The sequence below is a fragment of the Simochromis diagramma genome, unplaced genomic scaffold (assembly GCF_900408965.1).
Source record: "Simochromis diagramma unplaced genomic scaffold, fSimDia1.1 OVJJ01000802.1, whole genome shotgun sequence".
NCBI lineage: Eukaryota > Metazoa > Chordata > Actinopteri > Cichliformes > Cichlidae > Simochromis > Simochromis diagramma.
Window position 1 is genome coordinate 7,535,683 of NW_024387492.1, and position 14,156 is coordinate 7,549,838.

The 14,156-nt window shown below is 41.4% G+C and overlaps 1 protein-coding gene across 1 annotated transcript; it reads right to left on the reverse strand.

Moving 5' to 3' along the window:
- Positions 1-241: 241 nt before the first annotated feature.
- lratd1 (LRAT domain containing 1) lies at positions 242-6,105 on the reverse strand. Its single transcript, XM_040017982.1, has 2 exons — positions 5,945-6,105; positions 242-5,509 (listed from the first exon to the last, which is right to left on the reverse strand). The coding sequence occupies exon 2, from the start codon at positions 5,470-5,472 to the stop codon at positions 4,684-4,686; it is 789 nt and encodes a 262-aa protein (XP_039873916.1). The 5' UTR covers positions 5,473-5,509; positions 5,945-6,105; the 3' UTR covers positions 242-4,683.
- Between the last annotated feature and the right edge of the window lie 8,051 nt (positions 6,106-14,156).

Below are 14,156 nucleotides of genomic sequence, written 5' to 3' on the forward strand. Positions count from 1 at the left end.
CACACAAACTCTGAATGAGAGCAGTGGTTCCTCCTTTTACTTCAAGCCTTCTTTTGTTAGGACGAGAAACACTGGGCTCTCACACTGAATAACACAAACACACTTCTCTGTTTCTCCTGTTAATAAATGAGATTTTCTCTTTACATTCAGTGTATTTTACTTGTACTATTCTCTTTTATTTCAATACATGCTGGCCACTTGTTCTTACATTCTGTTTTTTTTTGTTTGTTTTTTTGGGTTGTTTTTTTTTTACCTTGGTAAGCCTGTAGAGGTAATTTCCTTCAATAAAAAGCTCATTTGTTAATTGCAAAAGTGACTGATTAGAAACCTGTAGTGCTTTTGTGATTTCTAGTGACTGTAGGCATCTAATGAACCGATTTACCCACAAAGTTCACGCTGAGGCGAGGGGGCAGGGACGCAAGCAACAGAATGCCATAAAAAGCTCATTTCCCACAGCGTACAAGTCTCCAAAGACGTGGCTCATAGGGCTTTTGCAACAAGCGCAACAGTTCTTTGTTTTGTTATACTTTTGTATTTGAGAAAGGGTTACAGAGTTTTCTGAAACGGCAAACAGTAGGGAGAGACGCAAACAGTGAATTTGTTGGCGATGATGTTGAACCATGAATTTAGTGCAGTGGGAATGCAAATATCAGTGCCCATCCTCATCATAATAAAGAAACACTTAAATGTAACACTGTGGCTCACTCATGTTGTTTTTATATTCTGCACCACATACAGAATAAGCTATGATAAGCTTCGACTAAACAGGCTGTATTTGTCAGCAGGATAAAGTCATTGTTGGTATTTTTATTTCATAACATTTGTTGACAAGAAGGAAAAAAGCAGGAAACCAGATTTATCCTTTAAACTATATGGATGCATGGATTTGGCTGCCAATAATGCAGGATGCGGACACTGGGTTTTAAAGAAGCATCGTTCATATACAAACCTGACGTATGTTCAATCAGTCCGCCCCATAATGAAGCACTTTGAGGACACTGATAAGCAGGTTTAGTCTGTAATTCCAATAACAAATGCATTCGGTTTAAATATCAACATGTAGGTGTGGGTTCAGCTATAGTAATGATGCATATAATATATAAAAAGCAAAACAATTTTACAGCAGATGTTAACAGGAAACCATTGTTACCAACATTTTAACAGCGTGTAAACCATTTGCCACTGCCTCATCTACACCGCCAGCTGTGTTGTTGTTCCGTATGGTGCCCATCTTAAAGAACGGTGGCAGGAGGAGGGAAAAAAAGAAAAAAGATATTCAAATCTACTGGGAGTCCAGACCAGTATCTAGATTAGAGGGAGATCCTCTTAAAGGCATCATGCAGACAGGATATTCTGTCTTGTTCCCTCCTCCCAGAACATCTCCTCTGAGACCACTGATTTAGCTGGCAGCAGGCTAGCTAGGATCTGCTTTGTCCAGATGCACACACACTGACGACAAACCCCTGTGTGAATTGAAGACATCCATGCCAGGAACAATTGATGGTCTCTAGTGAGTCGGTTTAAGCATGTGTGTGTGTGTGTGTGTGTGTGTGTGTGTGTGTGTGTGTGTGTGTGTGTGTGTGTGTGTGTGTGTGTGTGTGTGTGTGTGTGTGAGAGAGATGAAAATAGACAGAGAAAAGAAGAGATAGATTTGTTTATGTGTTTGTCTTACATGACTTGCTATTAAAGCTAACAGTTAGCTTTGAGCCTTAGAGGGCTTGCACAGTCACATAAAAATGCAAGCACACAAAACACCTCAGCGGATACACATCAAAACAGTGTCCATGGTTTCCATAGTGAGAAGAGGTTTACCTTCACTGATGGATAGAAGATGCAGCTCACTGTTGCTACACATGCACACAACACATGTCTGACATACTTACACACACACACACCACACAGAGTCATTTGCACACGCAAGCTGGAACACACTTCAGGCAGTTGGGTTTCACACTTTCACATATGTGGTAGACTATATAAAGAGCAGAAACTAATGCACACAAACACAGTGTGATGTCAGATGGCAAAAGCCTCTCCTCGAGCTAACAATGTGGTGCGATGTCTGCCTAAAATGCACATGTGTGCGTGCGCGCGCACACACACGCACCCTTGTGAATCTTTCTCTGAGGCCTATTAGTCACAGACCACAAACACACACTCTAACAGTGGCTGCCCCACTACCCTGATTTTTTTTAAGCTCACGGGGGATGGCTGACACACTCACACATACATGCGCACACATAATCACCCACCTGAGGCAAGCTCAGTTTACCACAGAGTCTGTTCAAAAACATACTAAACAGCCAGAACACAGAAGAAAGCAAAAACATAAAACAACAGTAAAAAGAGTTTATCTGGATCCATCTGGATTTCATGATCGTTAACAGGGAGAACATGTTTGCCTTTTGTTTTTTTACTTTGAATAATTTTGTAAACGTGCTGATTTCAATTTCAGCTCATTTTTCACACAGATTGGTCCGTTAATGTGGTCTGCAAGGAGTACAATGCAAAACAATTATGGGGAGGTGGTGACAAGTGACAAGTAAATGGATTTAGAGGAAAACAAGAGGAAGCGTGAGAGAAATGTGCCAATAGAATCACAGGAAAGCTGGTACAATCACATATTTAGGACAATAGCTAGAGAAAATCTTCCAAAGGCAACATTTACAAGGCCCACAAGCTCATTAGTTTATCCTTTGACATGAATTCATCTGCAGGCTGACAATGCAACATCTGCACACACACGTACAGGGTGGACATGAGACATTTTCTGATTGGGAATGTCTCCACAACAATCAGTTAAAGCAGTTAAAACATTACACACACACACACACACACACACACATCCTGGGTAACCCTGCATACATGCTCGCTCTCTCTGTCGCACACAAACTCTTTGTCTGCCTTTCCCCTCAGTTGGCTTCAGCTAAAACAACTGCAGCTCCTGTTTTCACGACCACGTTGAAAAAAGAAAAAAAGTCATAGATAAAATCATTAATACCTAAGGGAGAGCTTAGCTGCTCATTTATACATGCAATTAGAACAGAATCAAGTGGAGGAGACTTAACAAAGGAACACCACACAGAAAAACCTTTCCACAAACCTACTCTCTGGTGTTTCATGGAAGATGTTGTTGCTTTTTTGATTTTGTTTTTTTGTGACGTGATTTATCCCACCTTCAGTGATACATCAGATCACAATCCCAAGAAAATAAAGGCACTGTCTGACACTCATAGCAGAGGAGTAATAACACTGCAGAGATAAAGGCATTGCAGACTAATACAACATCGGTGCCATAAAAGCACACAGTGTGCTCCATCCTGATAAGAATTATACTATTATACTGTATGGAGGACATCTTGTTTGCAATGCAGATAGAAACTATGTCCTACAATGCCAGCATAACTTTACTAATGTGGCTGTATGGCTGGTAAAACATCAGAGAGATCAAAATGTTTGGAAAAGACTGAATAGCAACAGGATAAAATCCACACAAATGAATATAGCCTGTGGACATAAAAAAAAGTTTTTTTTCCCATTGACTTAAAGCAGCCGCCTATACTGCAACTCTCAGATTCTATATGGATTTTTCATAAAGCCTTTATGTGTCTGATGCAAATGACCATTTTCTACCTCCAAATGATGTGGAGATATATGACGCTTATTTGGCCGGAGGCAGGTCAGAAGGCACTAGAACATCAATAATTCAAAAGTGTGTGTGTATGAGTGTGTAAATGTGTGCATCTGAGAATGTGAGATGGTACATGTGTGTTTATGGGCGACCAAACAACACCTGATAGACCAAGTTCTTATTTTCAAATTTCAACCTCCATTTATTTGAATCAAAAAAAAAAGAGAGATCAGGGTTAAATCCACTAAACTGAAATACAAAAATAAGGGACTCAAATCGAAATCGGTATATGAACACAATTTACACATACATCCAGTGCTGTGGAGCAGGATGACAGCATTGTGAAAATGACAATACTTTTGATATGGCAACAGGGGAGCTTGGTCAAGCCAAAATGTTTTGTTTAGGCAACTGCGTAATCAGCTAGGACTGTCTGTGAATTTGTGGCTTGGATCTATGTCGTGGTCTGTCCAGGTTTTAAAGCTAACAGTAAAAAAATAGAAGGGAGACTTCTCGAGAGCCATCCCAAATCCTATCTTTCAACCCCTCCCTCCCTCTCCTTCTGCCGGTCTCACCGTCTGGTCTGCTGCAGCAGGCACCCTATATACAGAAGGGGCCAATTCCATTATCCCGAGAAATTAAACAGAAACCAAACCGAGCCGTGTGCGCAATGTGGGGAGGGGTTGTAAAGGTGATTTCGCTTATCGGGAACAATGAGTTTCTTAGAAATCGTGTGTCCCACTCAGCACGAATTCTAACCAGAATGGGCGTTGTCTGTTTATATGGCCGCGCTCTCTTTTCTCTCAACACTGTATTTTGATGGAAATTCCACAGGGCGCCTTTGGTCCAGAAAAAAAAAGAGAAAAGAAATAAAACCCAGGCCCCATCCGTGACAAACAGACAGTCCAACACCAACAGGTCCTTGCACGTGTGCGTCCGTGTGCTTGTGTGAAAGTACGTTATTGTGTGCGCAAAAGTGTGCGTCCGTGCGCTTTGGCAAAGAGGAGGCAGGGAGGGCGGGTGGAGGAGACGATATCAAACGGAATCCCTGATCACTCCTTGCCCCCGTTAACCAGAGAGAGCTCTTTGAGAATTCCACTGGCGTCTACTCGCCTTCTCTCCCGGATCATGTCCTCCAGGCTGCGAAAGACCAGAGTGTGCACCTCGCTGCCGGACAGATGCACTTTGAGGAAGTACTGCTGCTCCGCTGAGTGCGCTTCTCCCCCGGCTTTGAACTCCCGTTTCCCAAAGCGGCACCAGGCAGCGAAACTTTCCGAGTTGGTCCAGCATATCTCCTCGCTGTTCAGGCCCACGTGTCCCGCTGCGTTCTGCATCACTAGGTCAGGGGGTAGCGGCCGATAGCGGTAACGATTATTGACTATTCTCCCGTGGCGGCCGTTGCTGATCTCAAGCAGGCTGTCTTTGCGGATTTCGCCCTTGTGCAGATGAATGATTTGGTCGTCCTGCTCGAAGATGACCCAGTGGGGGGCTTGCGCGGTGGCCACCAGCTCCAGCAGGTCCCCCGGTTTGCACATAGTCAGCAAAGTTTTGGCCGAGTACACATTCAAGTCCTCGTTCTCCCGCAGCTTGGAGAAGATGCATTCCTGGGAGCAGAAAGCCGAGTACTCCACCTCGCTGACCGATAAGGGTCCCTCCTCGGTCGGGCTGTGGTCCTTGGTGAATCCGCAGTCAGACGGAGTGCGGTCGTCCACCTCCTCCTCTTCGTCAGAGAAGAAGTAGGCGACGCCGACTCGAAGCTCGTCCTTCTCCAGCCCGGACGGATCCCCCGTGGGCAGTTCGCTGTAGTTGAGGTGGGTGATCCGATCCAGTTGATTTCCCATCAATGACCTGGCAAGGGAGAGGCATGGACTGCGGTGTCTGAGGGGACAGGGAGAGAGCACGGGAATGAGAGCGGGTGTCATAAGCTGTAAAATACGGAATCAAACAAACGTGTTAAACGTTCACACAACAAGACCGTTGTTCACAAACGCTTTGCTACATGTGGATGATTTTGCTCGGTACTGGAGAGAAGTGGAAGAAAGCCCTCAACAGTTCTCAGCACTATACAGAGAGACAGGAAAACTCGAAATAGTGCACTGATGATTTACTACCCCTTGCCCTCTTCGCACATATGAGTCAGCCACTAATTAGGGCACAATGTATAAAAGCTGAGGTGATTCACGTGCAAACAAAAAGAAGAAAAACGGAACAAGAACGGCAGCTGAAACGGATGAGAGAAACTGCTGTAAATAAAAGGCAACCTGGTGCCTTTACGCATAGCGCATGGCAAGAGAGAGTGAGGGAAGAGGATACCTGTGCGCTCCCAGGGCAAGCGGTTAAATATCCTTGTGGTCCATTAGTACAGAGGGCCGCGCAGTCCCCTGCTCTCCTTCTTTCTTTTTGTTCCTTTTCCCTTTCTTCTCACTCTTATCCCTTACTCTTCGCACCGCTCACTGTGCGGTCCGGCTGTCGTGAGCTCGTGCTTCACTTCTACCAGAGCCACCTCCGTTTAAGTACCAAGGAGAGCTCCGCCTCTCCCTCCGCGCTCCGCCTTTAGGTTGTTTTACTGGAGCACAGTCACGGCTCCATTACCGCCCTGCCAATGAAAAATGCCGAGGAGTATGCCAGTCAATCAGATGATCCAATTAGGGGCGCTTAGGGCGGCTGGCGGCGATAGGCGACTGTTACCGTGGCATGGTTTTTGTTGTCAGAGAGCTGAGGAATTCTCTACATGATCAGCGGAGTCCGCGTATAAGTTCAAGGCAGCAGTCACCTGCGATAACAACTCGCATGCCTCATGAGGAATATATGAGAAAAGTTCAGATTCCTGTGCTCTATAAACATTTCTGCTATCTCAAAAAATACTCCCCAAACTGCATCCTTATCATATCCATACAGTTACTGCAGGACGTGACAAATGTGTACATCTCTTCCGGAATACAGGAGTAAGTCCCATCCTCCAGTTCCCATGAGCATCTTGTAAATTATTTCCGCATGCCTCACCTGCTTCACTACACTGCATCACTTGTACTCTCATATCTGTCAGTGTGTGCCTGGTAGAGACCATTAAGGGAGGGGCTGGAGGCAGGTGTGTGTGTGTGTGTTTGCGTGTGTGTGTGTGCAAGGCAGGAAGAAAACAAAGGAGCCTACAGAGACATTAATACAAGGTCTACAATATTTCACTTTGTACTGATGTTGCGTCTAGGAACAAAATATGTCTAAAATGAAAATCATATCAAATTTCAACCCCGCTCACTTTCTGCATAATATATTGTATACTTGCATATTGTGCATGCAAAATAAATGTGCGTACACTTGTGCCATCTCCAGTCTGCGGTGATGTCTCCCTTTTCATCATCACCACCCAGAACAGATAGCCATCTTGCCATTTATATCAAACCATCTCGATGGAGTTAATGTTTTCTCTGTATACCTCTGCTTTGGAAATCTGCTTTCTGGTAGCATCTGGAGAGATCCATAGAGTAGCTTTCTTTTTCTTCTCCCAGATGGCTGGAGATAGCAGCTCTCCAGTTGCTAATATTGAACGGTCCTTGGTCTTTGTTTCCGCTGGTGACAGGCAGAGCAAGTGGAGGCTTTTTCACTAAGTGAGATATGATTGTACATATTTACACACTCTCACCCACACAAATAAAGGGCAGGCACACACAGTCACACATGTATTTCCTCCTGTGTGTCTAGCCTGCCATGTGAGAGCAAGAGTGCATGCATCTGATGGATCGCCTGCAGTGAAGCTGCAAGCAGAGTGGTGCAATTCATGATGCACACTATGTAGCCCTTTGTGTGTTTTTATGTACTAGAGAGTTAGAGAAATGCAGTAGCTAAAACATAGCTGCTACGTTTCAAGTATGCTGCCCCCCCCCCCACACACACACACCACCACCACCACCAAAACACACACACACACACACACACACACACACACACACACACACACACACACACATAAGGTGTCATGGGACTGTGTGCAACGGCTTTGGCTGCGGTTCCTACAAGCATGTGGTCCTGCCACCTATAATTTACATTGAGCATAAATGAGTTTCCTTTGTAGACACCGCCTCTTCTGGATAGACTCATATACTGTACTCTTTTTTCTTTCACTATCTTCTTCTCTCTTCCTCTCTCTTTTACACACACATGCACACACCTAATCATATATGCAGCTGGCGTAATAATATGGCAGGGTGCAGACAGTACTGGAATAACTACTGAGACAGGGTGATATTTCATAACCCCAATAATTGGATACGTCTCTATTCTCTAATTACTAGCTAAATCATGTAAGCCGCGGTGCCATACCACGCAGATAAAACAGACTGACGCACACATGTTCGCGGCCAACTGTCCACAAATTTATGTACAAATGGAGTCGTGTCTACCTCACATGTGAACGATGAGAGACTCACAAACCAGTGTGCACACAAATGCATGTCTGTCTTTTGTAGTTACAACAGTGCAACAGTACATATAGCAGCTCATCCCACTAATGGATCCCGTAGTGCTGTACCCCTGCAAACTGTGACAAATGCGTCATAGTATTATGGACAAAGAGGCTGAGAAAGTTTTCAATATATGCAATATAAATGGAGTGTCTTTTGAAAAAGAAACAACACTACATCAAGTCATAAACCCCTGAGGCACAAAAGGTGTTTGTGTTCATGTGGAGTTGCTCTTGTGGGGTATGGAAAGACATTTTAAAGACCTGCATGCTGTATATCATTTGCTACATTTGTGGCATTTTAGGATTTTATCCTTTAAATGACTAAAATAGCATATAAGAGATCACCTTTTTCTCAGTTTCTCGCTTCAACTAAAACACCAAGGTAGAGGAGAATACAATGTAAGCTTTTTGTGATACTCTATTGATCCCCGCGGACAGAATAATCTTTTTGCTTGTGCCTTTCCAGGCAGGTCAAAGACCAGGGTCAGCTAAAGAGCAGTGTCAGGTAAAATTACTACTGCTCTTGGGTGCCAGGTTTTTGTAGTTGTTGGAGACAGCCTGCTCAGTATAAGAAACAGTTAAGTGATTACGTAAAGAGCCAAACATTACATTCTGCAGAAGAGTCAGGCAGCGCATAAAGGTTGCAGCTGCATAAAATTACTCAGCAATTACCTTCTCTGTCTTTGTGACATACTGTACCATGTCCCACATGTAAGTGCTGGATGAAAGTTATTTACTTCATCAGTATTACATGTGTATATATTTGGGATTGTTATTGCTGTAATTAATATAATCACTTTATATGTATTTCAGCCTTAAACTTGTCAACCTATAGTTACTGGGAGATTTTAGCAATATGATGTTGGTCTGTAACATCTTATATGTCGCTAAAGGAACGCTAATCATACTAAGACAGACACAAATGACTGCTGCCGTTTTCGGTCATTTATATCACCTGAAAAATATGAAAATATGTGATTATATGAGTATGCATTGCAGTTATATCTTTTCATCATATCATTTCTGACTATATAGACGGTAGGCATTAACACATCATCGTCAAAATCCATAATCCCTGTGAAGTTTTCTTCTAGATTATTATTCCTTAATCAGAGCATAATGTTCTAGTGATTGGGAATTGATAGCAATGATGCTTGAGTCTTTCCATAGTTATACACTTGGTTGCACAAAATAAAACATTTACCGTGGCTCCACTGTAGCTACATTAATGTATAGAAATCATACATTTTTAAACATTTATTGAACCTCAGTATTTCTGCTGACAACATTGTTTCAAAGGAACCTGCTCAAAGACATGTTACAACGCAATGAATCAGGATTTCTGTGCATGGTGGATGGTGGCGAGCCATGGAATGTTTGTGAAACTAATCCCTTGGGCAGAGACTGTCCAATGGTGGTCGGACAACCATTAACTATCAGACACAGCAGAGTTGTGGACAGTGGTCAGATACCAACTATAATCTGGTCAGATACCAACAAAGTGTCTGGTGACTGTTGTCTTTTTGTAGCCTTCTCTAAAGCATGAAAGCCAACATGGATTCAACCTTGTGCTTATCTGTTCCAATCTAAACTGCAAAGCATGCCTGACTAATGACCTTACGACTATCAACATTATGTCACAAAGCTAGTAGTGTAGAATTGGCAGCACTTTATAATACAGCCAGTGACGGGCACACTTCCCCTAGAATGAAATATGATTTTTTGTTTTTTATCTGAAATTAAAATTTATAAATTTTCATTTACCTCCAAAAACTGGTAATGGCACTAGAATAAGAAAGAAACAATTTAGTGGGGAACATCATTTAGCAATTTTCCAGGTTATATTTGATAACCCATGTCATTATTTTCATTCATTTCTCCCGCACCATTTCAGTGACTTCTCCACTTCCAATCTGTGTTTCCTCTTCTATCTTTTGAGATTAGTCCACATATTTTAAAGTCCTGAAAGAGTTTGCTGTTGATATAAAGTCAATAGTGAAGAGGGGAGAAGAGGTAAAAAGGACTCAGCCTAATCTTACAACTTGACCCCTTTAAAAAAAAAAATCAAGGACTCAGAGGGAAAGTGATGTGCTGATGTGTTTCCTGAAAAGCTTTACAGGGTTTGTAGTTTTAAAAGCGGAACTGAAATCACCAAGTCAAATTCTTATGTAATTATATTTGGTTTCCAGATAAGGTGAAATGCAGGTTGACTGCATTATCTGTAGGCTGGTTTAGACAGTATGCAAACTGTAGCGAATCCATCAGGGGTGCTGTGACTAATTTAATGTGTGCCACCAATTTGTGCTCAGATGTCTTCATTGCCAGCGATGTCAGGGCCACAAGCCTGTAGGCTTTAATGTTAGATATTCTTCTTGAGTTCGAAATAGGTTTGGAATTTTTGAGGCAAGCAGGTATCTTGTTGGGCTGAGTGAAGCATTATAGATGTCCATGAAGACTGGAGTCAGTTGTTATGAGCAGTGGCTTAGTGAGGGGTTAGATGTGTGGGCCTACTGTTTTGTTTTTCTCCAGTTTAAAAGGTACCATTCCTCTGTGAATAGTGGTGAGAGGTTAGGAATAGCTATTTAAAAAAAAAGCACTCAAACTGTCTGGTAGTTCAGGATCTGCCTTGGATGGGGTAGCTTAGTGTCAGCAATTGACAGCGGCTAGATTTGAAAACTGAGGCTGTGTCCACATTGGCAGCGATGCGGTGATCAGAGACCACAGGTCATTTCAAGTCACTACAGGCGAAATAACTGCTGGTGGCACAAAGTGAGTGGGTCACAAGATCAGCTTCTCTCTTAACTTAAGGAGAGCAATTGAAGTGGCTACCAATGACAGCAAAGGATACCACTGATTGACGAACGACCTGGCAGTAAATACTAGAGGGTTACATAGGCAACCCAACAAGACTGGAACATCTACAAGCCAAAAATGGTTCAAAATCTTTCAGCTCCAATAAAATGACCAAGGTGGTTGTTCTCCCAGGTCCTCCTGATTTATGTTAGCAGGAAATTAGCATGCTAGTTTCCATTTAAGATTGCTTCTGACAGGAGCATTTAAAAAAAAAACTAGAGCCTGCAGCTCTGCTATAACTTTGGAAATAAACAAACATGGAAAACAAAAAAGCATTGACGATTGGACAGTTATTTTATAATCCTACAGCTGACATATAATGATCTGTTACCTAATGGGTAGCTACTGAGCTGTTGCTAGCCTAATATAAACATATTAGCACACTGAAGAAATTGTTCTCAATGAAAGTTTATATTGAGGGTCCCAGAGGGGCAGAAACAAACACCAATATATGTCAGGAAGAAGAAGAAGCTGAAAACAGATCAATTTTAAGCTAAAAGAACATCTGATTTGATACATCCATAGCAAGAGGCTAGCCATTAATATGCTGCTTCATGGTTTGCATTACTTGTCATGAAAACATCCTGATCCTAAGCTTAATGGCCACACTGAAAGGCCTGAGAGGAATTCTTTTATGATGTACTCATATATTCGGTGCTTGGGACATCATGAGCCCATGGGGTGTTTTGCAAGTCAAGAGTTTTCAAAAACTGAGCTTAAATATCTGAGAAGCTAAGAATGAGTACTTGTTATTTTTAGGGCCTCGTTTCTGTTCAGTAAAACCAGACACAGAGCATTAGTCAGTAGTCAGTTAAAAACATGACAGCTTCAGTCAGTGACACTCTGAGCTGGAAGCAGGGCTGATACAAAATCACTTAACAAGTGGAGAGAATGTGAATGACGTTTGAAAACGTCAAGCGGCTACAGTTGCAATAACTGCTGCCGCCAAAGTGGGCAGGACCAGAGTTAAACTTTTCCCAACTTCCACGCAAGCAATTGAAATGTCCATCAATGAGCGTGCAGGAAACGTCTGACTAGCATGTAACCTGGTAGTCAAAACATTAGAGAGTAACCTCGGCAACCCTGGAGCGAATCCTTCCTGTGTGGATGCAGTTTATCTTTTACATATCACACAGTACAGCAGCGGTTCTCAAACATTTGCAGATTAACTATTTTAACCTTACACCCACATACCACAAAAACAATCTCTCCTTTGCTTACACACACACACAAAGCTTTTTTAAACACTGACTATCAGTAATGAAGAAATACAAGCAACTCCAGTGTGTGACATTTCAGAAAAAAATAAATAAGTAGTGAAGCAAAGTGAAGAAGTGTCCTAAGTTGTCCAAACAAGCTTTATACTGTCAGAAGATATTCTGAGAAACATTGTGACATTGTGGTTTCTTTTCATTACTCACAGCGGTGAAGAATGCAAGCCTAAAATGCTTGGCTTGGTGTTCAGTCTTGTGATATTTGGTGCTTTGGTTTAACCTGGCAGTTATTTCACATACTTCCATGTTTTATTAGTAGTGTAAAGGCAGTTGCACTTTATAACACAGCCCAGTAAATACTTACTGGTAGAGACACTAAATTATCCTCCTAAGACTCGAACTCTTTCATGGCATGGATTTTTAAATTCTCTTTGCTATTTGGGCTGACTGGGACCTGATGAATGTAAAAACAAAGAATTACCAGTTGTTTTTTTTAACCTGATTTTTGTTTCTGAGAAAAATGAGAGCTACATATGAGGACATTTGTTTTACATTTTGATAGAGCAGTCGCAGTATAATGTCCTCGTAAGTGGATATCAGGTCCTTGTAGAGTAAAATTTTGTATTTTGGTCTAGACATCCCGAAATGTGATGTCCACAAATGTGGACGCCAGGTCCTAGGAGGTTAAGAGCTTAAAGTGGCTTAAACCTCCGAATCATATTTCATAGTTACCTTCACTACTGAGGTCACGTTTTTGGTAGCGTTTGTGTACGTGTGTGTCATTCTATCTGTAAACACAATAACTCAAAAAGTTTTGACAGAATTCTGATAAAACTGTGTCGATGGGGGTCATGTTTACAATCCATTAAAGTTTGACTTGCATCCGCAAAAGTCTTCAAGGTCAACTTAACGATTTATTAGTTGAAAATTGATAAAAAGCCTTATAACTATAATTCTTACAAGTGTGGCGTGTAAAGTCAACATATAAAAAGTACTGTATAAAGATTTAAAATATTATTTCACATTTAACCTTTGACCTCTCCTTCATGGCCAATAGATTGATCTGACAGTCAAAGTGATAGTAATCATATACAGAACTATTTAAAACTGTTTCTTACTGCCATTGTTTTTATTGACAACATTTAAGGTTATTGGAACTGATATATGTGGATGTCTAAAATATTACATTGTTTTGTGTTATTTTCATATTTACATATCAATACTTAGTATCCATTACCTACTCCTACATAATGTTTGTGTAATCATAAACATCTGTTATGCTACCCTTATCTAGTTTTTAACTCGACTTCAAACTTCTTACAGTGAAAAATTAAACGTTATATCAGAGCAAGCACCTTGAACACTGTCATGGGAAAGTGAAATTCACAGAGAAACCCCCGGATCCCCCCACTGACCGCTGCAGCACCGGGCAAACCTCCACCACCCCACTCCTGCTAAACAGGTGTAAATAGACTTAAGAGCGCCAGTACTTACTGCCGCTGAATGATGATGTTATTTATCTGCTGTGTTTTACTTGCATCTATTTGAAAGAGCGGGTGTAAACACAAAAAAATATTTTATTTTATATGCTGGAATATGCAGAAAATAGGTTTGAATCTTAAAAAACTTTCTTCAGGTCAGAGAGTGTTGCATATAATTTAAATCATGCTTGATGCAATGTGCATAAAATTAAATGATTAAAACTAATAAGACAATTAAACTTTTTTTTTTTCCATTTGATTCAATTTAATATGATGGATTATGCAAAGAAAATAGATTTAGACTGTAATGTCTATTGCTTTATTGCGTATTATGGTCGTGTATCATATTTTAAAAAGTAATAAAGTAACTAAATTAAAAGAAGATTTGAAAATAAGTAATCAGTAAAGTAACAGGATTACTTTCTAAGAAGTAATTACTAATTAGTAACTAATTACTATTTTCAAGTAACTTGACCAACACTACTTACAACGTACTCTGTTTCTTCTTTCCTTTAAAA